This window comes from Lonchura striata, chromosome 1 (assembly GCF_050655825.1).
Source record: "Lonchura striata isolate lonStrDom1 chromosome 1, ASM5065582v1, whole genome shotgun sequence".
NCBI classification, from domain to species: domain Eukaryota; kingdom Metazoa; phylum Chordata; class Aves; order Passeriformes; family Estrildidae; genus Lonchura; species Lonchura striata.
This window is the reverse complement of record NC_140703.1, coordinates 64,988,517-65,005,236: the sequence shown is the minus strand read 5'-3', so window position 1 is coordinate 65,005,236 and position 16,720 is coordinate 64,988,517. Positions and strand designations below refer to the sequence as shown.

Sequence of the window (16,720 nt, the reverse complement as noted above, 5' to 3'; positions counted from 1 at the left end):
GCCCCCCCCGCCCGCGGCTGCGCCTGCGCGCCCCCGCCGCCCGCGCCCCCGCCGGCTGCGGCCGCCCCGCCCCTCCTATTTGAATATGCTAATGAGCGGCTACAGGGTCCCTATGGTGGAGCTGGGAGACAGTCACGTGGGACGGGGACGTGTCCTTGGGGGCGGGGCCAACCTACCCAGGCTGCCTTAAAAGCGGGAGGCGAGCGAGGAAGCGCCTCAGTCAGAGCGAGAAAGTGCTGGGGTAGCGGGGCTGCGGCTGCTCCGCCTGAAACTTCTGAGTAACATCAACAGGGGGAGGGGAGGGCGGGCGGTGGAGGAGGAAGGTGGTGGTGGGGGGAAGGTTAGCCAGCAGCGCAGCCCTATCCGCCTCTCCCTCATAAACCAGCCTGTGTTGGGCTGAGCAGGCCCCTCACACAAAGGAGGGCAGGGCAGGCAGGGCTGCCCCCCCTTCCCCCCCGCCTCGGCAGAGGGGCAGCGGGGAGGCGCCCTTCCCCGTGCACAGCACTCACAGCCACTTACTCCTCTCCCGTCCCCCGTCTTCTCTCTCTCCCCTCCTTCCCCTCGCCTCCCCTGACGGTTCTCCCCTCAGCCCCCCGCCCGCTGTCCATGTAGCCGTCCGGCCGCCGGCCCCTCCGCACTATGCCCATCTTACTCTTCCTGATAGACACGTCCGCCTCCATGAACCAGCGCACCCATCTGGGCACCACCTATCTGGACATAGCCAAAGGCGCTGTAGAGACTTTCATGAAGGTACCGGGCTCTGCCTTGCGAGAGGAGGCGAGAGAAAGCGAGCGAGAGTGGCTGCGCGGGGAGGGGAGGGGGCGGCAGGGAGCGGGGGGCTGCCTGGGCCGGGGGCGCGGGGCGAGGGCGGGAGCGAGCGAGTGCGTGTGTGTGCGGGAGGGAGAGGAGGGCCGGGCCGAGCCGGGGGGCTCCGGCGGCGGCGCCGCCTCTCGGCTCACCCTCTGCTTTGTCCCCCGCGCCGCAGCTCCGAGCCCGGGACCCGGCCAGCAGGGGAGACAGGTACATGCTGGTCACTTTCGAGGAGCCTCCCTACGCTATCAAGGTAACCCCCGCTCACCCCCCTGCTCCCCGGCCTCCTTCCGGCCCGTCCGCCCCGCGCCCGCCTCGCCGCGGCTGCCGGCGGTCCGGGGGAGCGCGGCACACACGGGCTCCGGCGGCGGCGCTGACATCAACATGGCCGACGCTTTTCCCCTGTGCGGTGTGTGCGAGCAGCAATGAACTGTGGGGGATATGTATTCAAGTTGGGAGAAGTGACAGCAACTCCAAGGAGAGTTCGGCTTGGAAGGGGCGAGCCGGGAGAACGACCGACTTCAGCCCTGAGAGCCCCGGACTCGGAAGGGGACGGCACTTCCCTGGCCCCGCCGCGGCAGGGCGGGGGCGACGCGGGGGAAGGGGGCGGTGGGTCCACATGACACAGGACGGTGAACCTGTTGGAGGTCGCTTCACAGCGCAGTTGGCTTCCATCTGGGCAGGGCTCTGGGAAGGTGATGTATATAACTCTAAGGTTTGGGCACCGGTGTCCTCAGAGAAATTTGTCCTGTGGAACAAAGTGAAAATGTGCCTTTGGTAAATGGGAGTTCTGAGGATTAAGTGAAATGCATCATTTTAGGCTTTTTTGGAGCAACATCAAATACTACTAACTTCTGAGGTGTTTTGTTATCATTTGTAGTGAGCTGCATGCAGCAGGGAAGGCTCTTTGTAGCCTAACAAGAAAGCAAAACTTCTATCTGTGGAATAAATCTTTTCACGTTTCTCTTTGCAGGCTGGCTGGAAGGAAAACCATGCAACGTTTATGAATGAACTGAAAAACCTTCAAGCTGAAGGGCTTACGACTCTTGGCCAGTCCCTAAGGACAGCTTTTGATTTATTAAACTTAAATAGATTAGTAACTGGCATAGACAACTATGGGCAGGTAGGTTGACTGTTACTAGGTGGAAAAATCTTAAAACCAAACTTCCCAGAGACAGCAATTAGCTAGTTGTCCAAAGTGGCATATTCATGGAATATTCCATACGAGGCCAGCTTTTTAGTGTGATATAGCCTCCAAGTTGACCTTTTCAGTTCAAATTTTTCCTTTTTTTATTGAGTGTGTTCAGTACCTTAGCTGGTAAGCCTGATAGGGTTATGAAAACTTTGCTTTCTCTATACAGTGCTGAACAGTTTGGGAGATGAGCCTTTTTTCTAACAACACTGCATATCCAAAAGTACTGGAAGGAGCACTTTTTCAAAACACTGTCTTTCCAGTGAATTTACCACAACATTTCTCTGCATATGTGTATTTTTATAAACCTGCCTGTTGTATCAGAGCCTCAAGAAGCTGTGCTTTTTAAATCTCGCTGTTGCAACTATCCCTTTAAAACCGGAGTTGTTTGGTGTGAGCATTCTCATGCTCATGAGCTGCTAAAATACAGACATTATAGTTTAAACATATGCCTTAGGACTCATACAGAGTTCTTTCTGTTGCTGGATCCAAGCCTGGATTTGTTTCACATGAAGGATGTTACTAGTACTTTTCATGTGGGGCATACCAACTTGAATCTCTCTTTTTTGTTTGTTATTCTCATGTAATTCTTTGTCCACTATCTGAGGATTAATACTTAGTTCTGCTTTTGGTATTTGAGATGGGAATGTGGCTGTGAACACAAGTCCCCGTTTTTCCCCCACTATGTCCGGTCTAAGCAGGATTTATCATAACATACCACATGTGTTTATGAAGGAAATTTGTCATGCTGCATTATATGGCTTTACCATGAGATGATCAAGTGAGCCTAAGCACTTTTAAAATGCTTGTTCAGTGATGAAACTTTGAAAAAGGGCTAGTTCCACACATGGGATTTTTTCCTGTGACCATCTGATGTCTTTATACATCTGTGTGTAATTTTCCCATTTTTCTGGTGTTTTCCTTTAGCTACAAGTGCTTTATTAATCTTTCTTGAACACTTAACCCATGTAGGTCCCTACACAAAATACTGCTTTTTCCCATTGCTACTGATAATTACTCTAATTAAACCTATGTCAAATAATTTGCTCTAAGTGAACCAGCTGTGCTCAGCTACTCAAGTGGGCAGTTGAGTTGTCATGATTATTTTGACTCACTAGTAGTGTTTATTACTGCGATAGCTGCTCTTTTGCCTGTGAAGCAAAGACTTCTTCTTTGTCTGATCTGTTCTGATTGTAAGTCTCTCTGGGCTTGAACCCACTGTCACTTAAGCATGTTTTTGCTCCATTCCACATGTGGAGCTGGCTTTTGAAGAGGTATTCACAATGTGCAGTCAGGTGACTAAATAGAAATTCTTTTTAGCATCTGCAAAAAATAGATCAATGTATTGCAAGTGGCAGGTCATCTGCTGCTGAAGTGAAAGGTTCCCATTTTAGCTGTTCTAACCAAAATAGTAATTTTTTACAAATCAAATTCCACAAATTCCACTTAAATGATCCTTCAGCATTTGCACCTTCAGCATTTGCAGTTTGAGATCTAGAGCAGCTAATTGTCCTCACCTTCACGTTGGTCTTTAAAGCTATGGCTTGATAGCCTGTCATCTTCCTGTTAGTCTTGTCTACCACCTAAAATTTAGTCCAGACAAATGGGTGTTTAACCATACATAGAATGAGAAACTTAAAAATCCAGGAAAATAAAGTTGAGTTTGAAATAGTTTTCCCTCAGAACATAAATTGCTGATAAACTTTTTTCTAAAGCAGCTACAAATATTAACAGTATAAAACAGTAGTTAACTGAAATTTAGCAGGCAGATATTTGAAGACTGAGTGTGTCAGAGTAAGAGAAGATAATTTCACAAAAAAAAGTGTCATACAGACCATAGGCGTGGTATGTGATGTAATAAAATCCAAACTTCTGTGGGAAATTGCTCTGGCTAAAAATCTTTTGACTGTCATGCTTATATTTTGGTATATTGACAAACTTCTAAGATACTTGCCAAGATCTACTTGTTACAGGAAAATGAGTTGTAAAACAGACTTTTCTTACACATGCTAATGACAAGACATGATACAAGCTTGATGGGATTGTCTAGTTATGTCTCCACCAGTGACATCTTGTACCCCTGCTGAGTGTGGACTGTCGGTCTAAATGGCAGAGTGACTCAGTATACTCAATTTCTTTCAGAGTTGACTAGAGTTCTCCATCAGCTGACCTTCTGAACAAGAATGTCATTCTGGAGTTGGGCAAAATCTGCTTCATATTTTCTTGCTACTTTGTTTGGATTTGTATTATGAGCACTTATAGTGCTCCTTAAGCAAATAGTACTGGATTAGTTACTCATAATGATTGAATTACCATGTGATCAGATGATCACAAGATCTCACATTTAGATCTTAAATAACACTGTCAACACACTTAGATTGTCAAGAGCCTGGAAGATTTTTTCATAAACTATTTCTGATACAAATGCTATGGTAGGGCTTTATAAGTCTTTTGTCTTACTGAGGGGTTGCTCGATCCATCTGTTTTGGAGGCTTTTGTCAAGAAAATTAATTTTGAAAAGTACACCTATTAAGGTGGCTGTTCCTTAAACTTTTGCAGCATGTTCAGTGTTATACTTCTTGGATCCAATAGGTTTTTATTCTGCTTTAGTATGCTTTATTATGATAGCAGAAGAATAAAACTTCAAATGGGGTGTCAGCTTTTAGCATTCACTAAAAATAGTGATCCTTTTCAGCTTTTGCACTTTTATGGAGAGCTTAGGAAAAAATACAGCATTTGGATGTCTCCAGGAGGAAATCAGTTTAAACACATAAAATTCAGTGAGAGTTTACTGTCACATCACACAAAATATTGTACTTCATTAGCCCAGTTTACGCTTAGAAAACTGACTTCTTATTTTCTCCAGTTCAGCTTTTCCATTATTTCAGGTAGTCTGAAATACCAAGCCTTTTACTGGCAGATTTTTTCTTGCAACTATTCTTGTTCATCAGGACATGAGTAGTCACAATTTAACCAAATGGTTTTGGGTATAGCAAATGTACAGCTTGTTATAGTTGATAGGAGGGTTTAATACTGATAGATGTTTCTGTGGAAACAGACAGCATTCAAAATGTAGCTGCTGTTACAGAGTGCAAATGTAAGCAAATGGTTGAAATGAACCATCAACTTCAGTTACTTGCAGTTTATAGTGAGGTTTCTAAGACTAAGCACTGAATGTGAGGTAGGTAAAATATATATCAATGGTGTTTTGACACTCATGTGTCAAGGACCAACATGGCTCTACCAAAGCTTGAAATTGTTAAAACTGATTTATTGATACCCTGTGTGTTTCACATTGCGTTATTTGTGAAGTGATAAGTCTTACTGTTTTTTCAGCAGTATTGCATAAAATAAGGTTTGAGAAGATAAAATACACTTAACTGAATGGATTTCAAAGTATTTTTGCTATTTTTTTCAGGGTAAAATTGCTTTAGTACTGCATATAGAAAGTGCTTTTCAATAGTATAAGCTTTTTATTAATTTTTTTTCACATCACTAGAGTATCTTGCACATTTTTCAGCAGCATTACTACTGCTATGCAATGAGTTTGACTTTTAAATGAATCTAATGTAACAAAAGCACATGCTAACTTTGGTCTGAAACAGAAAAGTCAAGTAATGTGTCTAATACAAGTGGATATAGACTAGGTATTTTTCATGCAGTGATGAATAAGATGCAGCCTGGATTTAGATAGCACATGAAACACTGTTTGTGTGACTTACCAGGCTGTGTAGTCTTGATGAAAGCCTTTCGTTCTGTAGTGCATGTCACATATGCATAGAAGCATAACTAAAATCTTTTGCAGAAAAAACTAAAATCCAAATGGAATTTAGCTGATAAAGAATATTTTGGAAACTTACGAATACACTCAGAGCTGGATGTTGGAAGGTATCCTGCGTATGATGACATTGTTTTTAAATAACTTAACGTTTTTCCAGGGTTTTGGTCATGCCATGTATGAGCATTAAACAAGACAATCTTAGGTTAACTACTACTTGATGGTTTTTTGAGTATGTGTTCAGACCCATTTATAGCTACAGTAGCAGAACTGCAGATGTGTTCCCACAGTAAAACTGGGCATTGCTCCGTAGAGTTCAGGGTGTTTTGCCACAATGGCTTAAATACTGTGGTATTCCAAATACAGGTAAACAGTGTACCTAGGAGATAATGTCTGATCATACTTGTAGACACAAGACAGCTTTAAGTCACACATTCTAGGCTGACTGCTTGCTTATATGCTTGTCTAGGATCTCCTGAGCTTATAAAATCACAAAAAATCGCACCTGAAAGAAATACTGTTCCCTAACATGGACTATTTTATGCTTCTGCAGTGATATGTTCTCTTTTCTTTAAGGTGTTGAAAAGTTTCATTTTACCAAGAGGCATTTAGGATTGTTACTGGATTTTGTTATTCTCAAAAGTCAAAATCCTTTGTAGTATGACTTTTGTCTTGTTATTTTGGGATCATAATGCACTGCACTGAAATGGCCTGTGCTGCATGTGCCTCCAAATTTGGAACCAAAGTTTAGGTTAGCGTTTCCTGCTTTGTCAAGCTGGCACAGTTGCTCATGCAGTTTGCTTCTCATATTGGTAGAGGCAGTTATTTACATTTCTTTTCTGGTCTTTTTTTTTTTTTTTTGCCTCCCTTCCCCAAGAAGACCAAATAGGAGAATTTCAGACAGTAATAACCAACATCACAAGTGTAATAATGGCAGAAATGAGATGCTTTCTCACAGTCTCCTGTTTTCTGTGGAATGGCAATAGATTTAACATGAACCTGTATGCCTACTGATATCAAAGATCTGTATATGAAGTGCTGGTAAAAATCAGTCATTCTCATCTGCTTTGTGATGAAATTAAGCATATTGGTTTGAACCTACATGTTTTAGACCATAATCTTTAAACATGCTATCTTTGAAATTTGTAGTTAGTTTTGTTTTAGAATACCTTCTAGTGAGAGCTACAGCAAGCACTGTTAAGGTGTTTTTTCACATTCTCATGTGGAACCGCTTGCCCTTTAAGCCCTCCCAGCACAACAAAGTTCAGCAAAGTATTAAACATTTTTAAAATCACTTGTCTAATTCCAATCCAGTATGTTTTTAAAGAATATGAAACAACCTTACATGAAATACTTCATTTTTTCTAATGAAAACAATCTTGTCAATCTATTCTAGTAGAAACAAGATACTTCAAACAAATTTGACTTGGAAGAAGCAGTGCCATGACATGTTAATTCATAATTTGCATACACTGTGCATTTTGTCCAGCTACGTTGAACAAATACTGAATACATCAATGGACTTGCATAGGGCACTGATCGTATCTTCTGGAGTGGGCATCTCTCTTGCAACAGTTTTGCCCTCCCAGCTTTGAATGCATAATGCCAACTTGATTGTATGCATCTGTCTGTAAGGCATACTTGGCCTAGATCCCTGCTCTGGAACTTATGGCCTCTAAATGGATTTGTAGTTGCACTAACCTTGCTTCAAGTTGAGTGACTTCATGTAGTAAAATAAATCAGTGATTGATCAGTGAGATTAATAAACTGGACTGAACTGTGTTGGTTTAAAATTGGTTTAGAACAGCTAAGTTGCTTCTGCTGTTGTGGTGATAAACTCCAGGAAGGAATTGTGGGGGAGTCTTTGGGAAGTTACTCTGAAGAATTGCTCTGTGTTCATAGGTCAAATAAGCTACTTTTAGTCATCTTATCAGTACCCTAGATTATTAACTCCCTAAATTGTGGGGAGACTTTTGTATACAAGTCTGTCTTTTCTCCTTGGTGGTGTGTTCTTTTGGTTAGGTTTTTTTCCTCTAATTAGTGTGTGCGGCAACTGTAGGACTGGTTACCCTTCTCTGGCATATGGAGAACAGAGGCCTGGCTTAGTCTGTGAATTGCACTGACTGAGCTAGAACCAGCTGTGAAGCAGAAAGGCTTCTTTAATTAGGGACTTGATCCAGGGATTGGCAAGGTCAGTTATTTTTGGAATAAAACATTCCGAAATATTTTTAGGAAATAAAACCAAAATCATCTTAAACTCAGTCTTTGTAGAGGACTTTAAAGTTATGCTTGGTATGGATTATGTTATTTTATTTTTCTTAGAAAAAGTTTATAGAGGCTCAAATAGAACCTATTTTTAGGAGCTTGCATTTACTATGTTCACTCAAATAACTTTGAAAACTTGTGTAACTTATTGGTTGATTATCCAATTTCAGATGATTGCAGTGGTCATGCATTTATTAACCTGTAACTAACTGATAAGGTGCATCTTTTTCTATATGTTACCTTACAAATAAGATACAAGTTGTGATCACAGTTGATTTTGCTGCTTAGGTAATTCATTAAATTTAAGCAAAAGTTAAAGTTCTTCCCATTCTGGGAGTATCTATCTGTCACATCAGTACTTAAATATTTCAAATGATAGTGGCATTTTGTTCTTCATTTCAATGTGATTTGTCAATGTTTAGTTAATTTCTGGAATTCATTATTTGTTCTATGTGTGTGGGTTTTTTTTTAACTGTGATGTAATTGTGAAAGATTGAAGAACTGAATTGTTTCTGAAACTTACCAAGGGTCTAATCTAAATTGGAACACTTACAAGTTAATGAAGAAATTATCACTTATATAATGTGATATTTAAAACTCAATTAGATTTGTTCTTAAATGAAGGAAAGAGGACAAACCTATATATTAACCTGTGATTTTTGAAACTGTGACTTACTAATGTTGGGACCTCTCTGATTTAGGCACATGAAAGTATCTTGAGGTTTTAAGTTTGAGGTCTTGGTAACTCTGTTATGTATTAATGATTCCTTTATTCAACATGAATAGAGTCTTAAACTGCTTCCTTAACATATGCCTTCTGTTGTCACATGTGGATTATTCAATATGGAGGTTGTGTATTCCAAAATGATCTGTTCTTGCCTTGAAACTAATTTTAAGGCTGCTTTGAGTTGCCTTTTCTTTTCTTGCTGTTAGTTTTGGTTTTGTTCTTGGCACAGACTTTTTGCGAGAGTTCCAAAATGACTGAAGTTGCGCAATTAAATAGTCTTTATGCAGACTTCATTCAGAGCCAGACTTGGAAAATCAATGTTTAAACTTATGAGCATCTATAAAAATACTAAACACAGTTAATTTTCTGTGGCATGTTTCAGGATGGATATGCAATGAAATCATTGCCTATAGAACACAAACTTGCAATCTTTAGCAAAGGAAATGGCTGATATGCTTAGATATATTTCTGTAACTTTGTTTTTGAAAATGGGTTTGATGCCTCTTGTGCAATTCAGATAGCTGTTTTGTCTCTAGCATTTCTAATTGTAGAGGTGATATCTGACTGGCTCTTTGGTTTTTGCTGTACAGCTTAGACTGGACATGGCTAGTATAAGGTGACATGTTTGGAGGTTCAGTAGTCGAAATCGTAAATGGCTATTTTAAAAAAGATTTTTGGAGATAAAAAATTGCTTATGTCCAAAATACCAAGGGGAAAATGACTTGCTTTCATCCCATTTATTTTCCTCAATACCTTAAATTTCCTTTTCTTAAATGGACCTTAGGTAGTCTGTGTTATGGACATAATGGTTGTTTCAAGAATTCTCCCTTAGTTCTGCAACTGATGTTCTGAGGAGTTTGATCTCTGACTCAGCCTTAGGAAAAGTGTGCTGTTACAATTGTGTTTGGCTGTGAAAACCTTTTGCTAACTGATTTTTCTTTAAATTTTTTTTATTTGAGTCTATAACTTAATTTGTTCCTGGTTGCCTGAAATGCAGGAAGCTTCATGCCACCAAACAGTGGTATGTACAAAAACTAATATTTGTGAGCACAAATTACTTAATCTACTGCTAGTCTGTAGTGCTAGTAAGAAATGAAACTGAAACCACGTAACTGCCTTGTAATCATACATAGGTATCCAATTAAGAAACTGACACTAGCCCACGTCTTGGGCATTGTAGTAACTCTTCGGTATTTATTATGTAGTTAACTAAAGAATTGTCTAGAATGTGGGAAATTTATTTGCCTACAATAACCTTGCTGTAGTCTGTGGAGCAGAACAGCTGAATTTAGGTTTTGTAATCTTGCATCATGGTGAAAAGATTTTTTTTAGCTGTCCTTACTGTAAAATTGTTGCAATTTTCTTGACTTTCAGAGTATGAGTGCAGGAGAAATCATTGCTGCTTGAAAAGCATTTTCCATTTTTTGTGGGGGGAGGGAGATGGTGTGTTAATGGAAGCATAGATTCAGCCCCTGATAAATTCTACTATGCCTTCTTAAAACTGCGTTTTTAAGGTCTTCTGGAAAAGACAAAGTAATTTGAGATAGAATACTGGGGTGGGGGGTGGAGGGAAAGGCTAGCTTCAAAAGCAAAGGGAATATGTCCATAATACAGTTCAGTGTTTGTGGCTGAGCCTTCCAAAGATGGGCAGTCTGCAGCAAAAAAAGGAAGAAGTGGAATGACAGTATGTGTTTTCATGTTGTTTAGAAATCATGAACCAGCTATTGGATTAAACGTATTCTAAGAAATTAGAGTTCTTTGAGGGATTACTTCTTGTTTTCTACTTACACAAGAATATTTAGGGTTTTTAGATATATGGATTTAGACAGGAGGTGTTAACCTGTTCCTGTGCAATTTGAGGTAGTATGCAAACAGAGCACACATCAGGTTTTCTTGTTACTCAGTTGCCTCAGATGAGGATAGATTTTTATTAACTTTTGCCCCCTCTGCTGGTTGACGTTCCAATTACAAAGTAAAAGTTTGCATAGGTGATGTACTCTCTGATGGGCTGTTTTGGCCAAATAGCAGTTTATAAATGTTGCTTTTTTGCAGCTGAAACTACAGCAAAACACGTGGGAGAATCTGTGGTAGTGTTGAGAGTTGGTGTTTTCATGGTACATTTACTGTTTTGGGCTCTGTCAAGACTCCTTAAGCGTTTGTCAAGCCTGTTTCTTTCCCTCATCCCTTAGCTGAAGTGTGATCTTTTTATTCAGCCTGGGTGTGTATATTTTCACATATACAGAGGAACTAGATCTTTGTAGTTCTTGAGACCACACTTGGGTCTTTTAAAACCTGCTACTATCACCTTCTTTTCTGATAGTAGTTGTTTCCCCCTTAAGATTTAGAGTTTTGGTTGTAGTGAGGCAATCCCTCAAATTATCTTTTAACAGGTGATGAATTTTCCTGTGTTCTTTCTGAAACCTGTCGATTGGTGAGGTAGTATTCCCAGCTGCCTAGTGTGAACAAAAGGCGGAGCACAAGTCCTACCACCTTGGGTACTGCAGGGAGAGCTGAAAGATTTCAGTATGATGACAGATGATGCTTGTCCATACTGCAGGTGTGTGTGTGGACTAGCTCTAATAGTAAGAATCATATTTCTGTCTGCAGCCCTTTCAGAAAAACACTGGGCATTTTTTCTTGGAGATAATGTAATTTCTGGAATGGGGCTTTCATTAGGTTATTTCATAGATTTCTTTTTGTGACTGGTGTTGTTGCCTTTGTCAGGCAACAAGGGAGATTTCTAGTTTGTATTAAATTTTTTTGTGGCTTGAAATCTTAACATATTTCAAAACACCCATCCTGTGTAAAATTCAAACTGGTTGGTGTAGCTCTTGTTCAATTTTTTTCTGTGACTTCTGAAAGTGATCTTGAAATACATCTGTACAAGTATCTGATCTTCTACTAAGACAGAACTGCTACCACTGCAAAACTGTATTATATATTGAATAATCAATGTCAAGGGAATATATTGAAATCTTTACGGACAGCAAGATAGATGAGCTAGCAACTTTCTTTGTGTGTGAAGTCCATCTTTATCAGATCTTAAGCCTGTACAGAATTTGTATGTTCTTCAGCTCTTACTCATTCGGGCTGAAGGCATAGAAGTTTCTCTGACACTGAGGTGCTTCCACTTCAAGGAAACAGTTTCAGTTTTAAAATAGACATAGTAAATAAATATAATTGCAAAGTTATTTTTATCATGCAGGTTCAGTCAATTAGATAACACTCTGACAGAATTTAGAAGTGCTTTATTTTTTAGTCTGGCCACAGAATTATGGTGCTCTTGTGGGATTCAGATTCATCAATAAAAATGTTATAGTGGAATTGGACTGCCCTTTTTGCACTCCCCCACCATATTCTTTCTGTTTTGCTAGATCAAAGTTTCACAGTGTGTTTGTGCTAAATATTAGGTGATAGAGTAGCTTCATCCAGGTAGACTTCCATTTAAATAAATTTTGCTTCTCACCAAGTAATAGGAAAGAATTTACTGATCTAGCAAAGTTGAAAGCATATTCTTTCCCTAGTACTAGTAGTGCATTACATGTATATGCATGGTTGTGGTGTGTGTCTATATATATTTGAAAATCCTTAAAGGCCAAGTAATTTTTGTAGTGTTCAATTGCTATAAATTGACTGAAATACTGTTGTGATACCAGTGTATTCAGCTGTGTTTGTGACTTGGGCATCATCAATTGTGTGAAAGCATAAAGTACACTTGGTTCTATAGGACTTGCCAACTACATTGATTAATTCTGTGGGGATAATAGAAAATAGCCAAAGTTACTGAAAATGTGAGTGGGACAAGTAAGTTGCACAAGATGATGCAGTTGTTATGTAACTGATGATCAGAGCAGTTGTTAAATACCTCTGTGTACTTGACTTGATAGTGTTCTGCCTTGAGCAATGAAGGGGAAAGTCTCTAATAAATGTTAATGCCTTAGACATTTCATGATTTTGCTAAAGCGTAACTGAAGTTTCTAAGAAACAAAAAAAGTGAAAACCCTGATGGATTTGGACCATCTGTTTTAGTTTGAAATTCAGGCTCAGTGTTGTGATATTTTTTAAGCTGTTTATCAGTTTAAAAATAGCTTTAAAGCTAATAATTTTTGTCATTCTGACTTTTAGATTTCATTTTAAGCTATTGCTTTTGAACAATGGTTGCTCACAGATTCTTAGGAGCATTTGAGGCTCTTGACCTTCTAAATTATAAAAAACCAAGACTGAATTCAAAAATTGATACTTCAATTTTGTATTTCCTGATCAGATGTCTAAATTTACTGAGTTAAGGCTGATACTTCTGAAAATGGGAAGGCTCTGCTGAGAAAATATAATGGGAGATAGATGTGCAATACAGCTTGCAGAGCTTTGTGATTTACTGAAATGAAAGTGTACCTTTTAGACATTTGTCGTGATCTCAAAATGTGTTTTTTCCAGTTCCTGCTGATATGTTCTATTAAAAAATATGTACTTCAGTTCATGTGTATTTTCAGCTCCCAGCCCTTCTTGGGCATGAAATTTCTGTACTACTGAAAATCTGATTTTTGTAGTTGTTGCTTATTATGTCATTTTTGGTCTCTGATTTGGTGTGTTTTGGTCACATTTCTGCCTCATCCATTTCTTCAGTTCTGCAACACTTTGGACTCTGAAGTTAATATTTGTGTGCTTAGAGATAACGATAGTCTTTAATTTATCTTCTCTTCCTGCATGTATAATATTGTATATTTGCATATGTAGAGGTCACAGTAGCTCTTGAACTGCTTTACCTCTACACTTGGAAGAAGGAAAAAAAATATTTGTATTAATTAGTCGTGCTGAAATTTGATGCTAAGCTTACTTGCTAGTGGGAGTGAATTCTTAGTTGTGAGAGCTTTAACCAGGCAGTAATGTGTCTTGATAATTTGATACACTTCCCTCTGAGAGCATCACACAAGCTGGGATGGCATGGGATGCCTCTTACTGTGACCCTGTGTGAGTGGTGTGGAGCTCAGTGGTGCTCTGTATTTGTGTTATCTGAGCACAGAGCTGCTTCAGCTGGAGACCAAGAGAAAGGCAACCAATGCAGCTGAATTACTTTGTGTTTTGGAGCAGTCATGAAGCTGTCAAATTCTTCAAAAGGTGTTGTATAATATAAGTTAGTTTTAAGGCTTTGAATCTCATGCTTGTTCCATTTTAGTCAAGCTGACTTTCCCTGGTCTTGATGCTGAGTTTTAAGTAACTTTGTTTCCAAAAGAGGTCTGTGGGATTTTTTGTTGTCTTGATGCACATGTGTCCTGGAAAACACCGATTGTGGGTGAATGAAGGAATCCTCCTTGTACCTTGTTACATGGGTTGTCATCCATTAAAGTCATAGGTGCTTCTTCCTTTATTCACCACTGCTGTAAACTTTCAGAAGGAAAAGCAGTGTGTTGAAAAGAATTTACTTTTGAAATAAATAAAACCTCATGCTGGTTAGCTAGTTATCAAAGTTGGAAGCAGGCTTATTATTTATACCTTGTTATCCTGAGATGCTTTCCCCAGTGCATTGCAGCATACCTGTAAGCTGCCAAAGACATGGTAGTGTACACTGTCACTGTTCCTCTGACTATCCAAGATAATTGGGCTGGACCGAATTAATTATCTATGCATTTACAGTCAGTAATGTTGCTATGCATTTTGACGGATGATACTTCCAAGTTGTGTAAAATTACTGTTTTTTTAAAGTGTACTTTTAGGGGAAGAGAAATAGACAGTAATTTGATTACTGTAGAATTAGATTAATTAGCTAGAAACAAAGTTCTCAACCAATTGTTGACAGAAGTGCTAGAGTTTAGTTAAAAGAATTGGTAAGTCTTCTAGAAGTCAATTTTATCATGTCTGACTGTTGAGAGCTTACAGAAATAAGAGGGCACTTTGTTAGAGGATTAGGAGTAGTTGACTTAATACTGGTTTTGAATGCCTTTGTATAACTAAGGTGAGGACCAGGGTCAGAAGAGTCAGTGGAAGTCTTTAAAAATTAATGACATGGAAATTTTTAGTCAAAAGTAGTAAATTGCAGTAATAGGCTTTTCCGAAATGCTTCTGTGATATATTTTAATTCTTTCTGAAAACAAGTTGATTCTTAGTATGTGAGGTGACTATGCTTTGTATACGTAAAATGCTTGTGAAATTACAAAGAGTAGCCCGAGGATATAGACATTTATCCCTCAGACATGTTTCATAGGGGGTTCAAGTGCAGCAATTCTTGTTTCCTTCTTTATAATTTCATGATCATTCTAACACCAACTGTTTAAATCTTAAACTTTTTAGATGGGAAAAAAATTGAGACAAAGTATAGTTAATGAATAAAAAAGTTTTTCAAGATGATGAGGATATCCAGATAAAAGCTTTGTCAGAGATGGAAATTTTAATACTTGTATTTGAAATTGCACCAGAATATTAACTTAGCATTGCTTATGACATTATAAATATGTTATTTCTATCAATTGTCAATTCATTTTTACAATAATTTATTAACAATAGCATTCAAGTATTTTTACAGTCAGTATTCATGAGAAGTATGTAGTTACAAACCCTGCTTTCTGTGTTATTTCAGTGCAATGTAATTAGCTTCCAGCTGGTGTTTTGCAGTTGTGGTAAACTATTAGTTGGCAGAAAAACATTCTGTAACTGTTGAGAATTAAATAAGGCTAGATATACTTAGGAAATTATTTTAATTAAAATTGAGTGTTTTGAGAGTTCTTAAATCCTTTTGAATAATTGTTTAAATTAAATTATGAAGTAGCTTGTTTTTCATGGGAGAGATTGATCTTTGTTTAAATTTGAATTTCTGCTTATTTTTTGTAGTAATGGTATACTATTAGAAATAGTTTCTTTTTTTTTGCTAAGATTTGAGAAAATATTGACCACTGGGGTGCTGTGTCGCGGTGCCTCCTGCCACAGTAGTCAAACTGGATACCCTTCACTAAATATATTTCAGATTGTTAAATAATAGTTCTGTTTGAAGCACAAAATTACTAGATAATCTCTATTTAATGGGTTCTAAAAATGGATTTAAAGGGTCTTTTAAAAACTGTTAGTTCTCTCTCCATGTTTTTAGAGTAAATCACAAGCATTCATGAGATAGTTTGTCTTGATAAGCAGAACTAGGCTATGGGTTTAGTTATATTTTTCTTTGTTTCCTGAGGAAAAAAAAAAACAAGGCCTTGAGATTAGCAAGAGAAGAGCAGGACCTACTCAACAGAATCTTGGGGTGACTTATGCAGTCCATTATTAACCCTTGGTAGAGTGAAATGGGTTACCTAAGCTAGGAGTTGACATGTCTGTGGAATACTTTGGAATTTGTTTTGAGAAGACACTGAAGGCTCCTAGAATACTGGCAATAGATAAAGGAATACCAATAACTGACCTCAAGTTTTTGTTACAGCTAAGCTAGCTGCCTTGCTGGGATCCTAGAATATCTTGCCTTGTATATGTTTCTGTCTTAAATGATATGTATAGAAAGTTTATCTATTTTTCTAGTATTTTGTTCCTGAAGTAGATTTTGTGTATGCATCTTGAACCACTTTGATCAGAATGGAACAGGTGCTATTTATATCAGTCTTAATACATAGAGTAGTAGTTCGTAACCCAGGTCATGATCACAAGATACTATGCGAATACTTTACTTGGAGACAGAGTAATTAAATCACACAAGATCAGTCCTGGAATGGGGAGGATTTGGAAGTACCTTTTGAGGAGGTGGTTGCTTCTCTAAACACAGCTGCTGGTTTGTCAGAATACTTTGACAAAGCATTATTCTTGAAGTCCTGTGTTTACCATTTTTGCTGTTTCTGTGTGAATTCTTTGAATATAGATATGGTAAGTGTCTAGCATTCCATGGTCTGACTGTAAAAAGGCTCAGAAACCTATCTTGCTGCACTATGTGGTATAGGAAAATAAATACCTCAATCTTTGTTGTTTTGTTAGTCTA

General features: G+C 38.8%; 1 protein-coding gene across 4 annotated transcripts in view; it reads left to right on the top strand.

The window, feature by feature from the left end:
- Positions 1-215: 215 nt before the first annotated feature.
- The window catches only part of INTS6 (integrator complex subunit 6), a 38,525-nt gene continuing 22,020 nt past the window's right edge, over positions 216-16,720 (top strand). For 2 of the 4 annotated variants that reach the window (XM_085578183.1, XM_085578164.1), the window contains exons 1-4: positions 216-278; positions 590-750; positions 986-1,063; positions 1,784-1,933. In XM_085578183.1, the coding sequence (XP_085434309.1) occupies positions 640-750; positions 986-1,063; positions 1,784-1,933 (339 nt within the window). In that variant the 5' untranslated portion in view covers positions 216-278; positions 590-639. Of the gene's footprint in view, positions 751-985; positions 1,064-1,783; positions 1,934-16,720 lie in introns of all 4 variants that reach the window. The other 2 variants (XM_085578176.1, XM_085578169.1) reach the window with 1 other exon arrangement.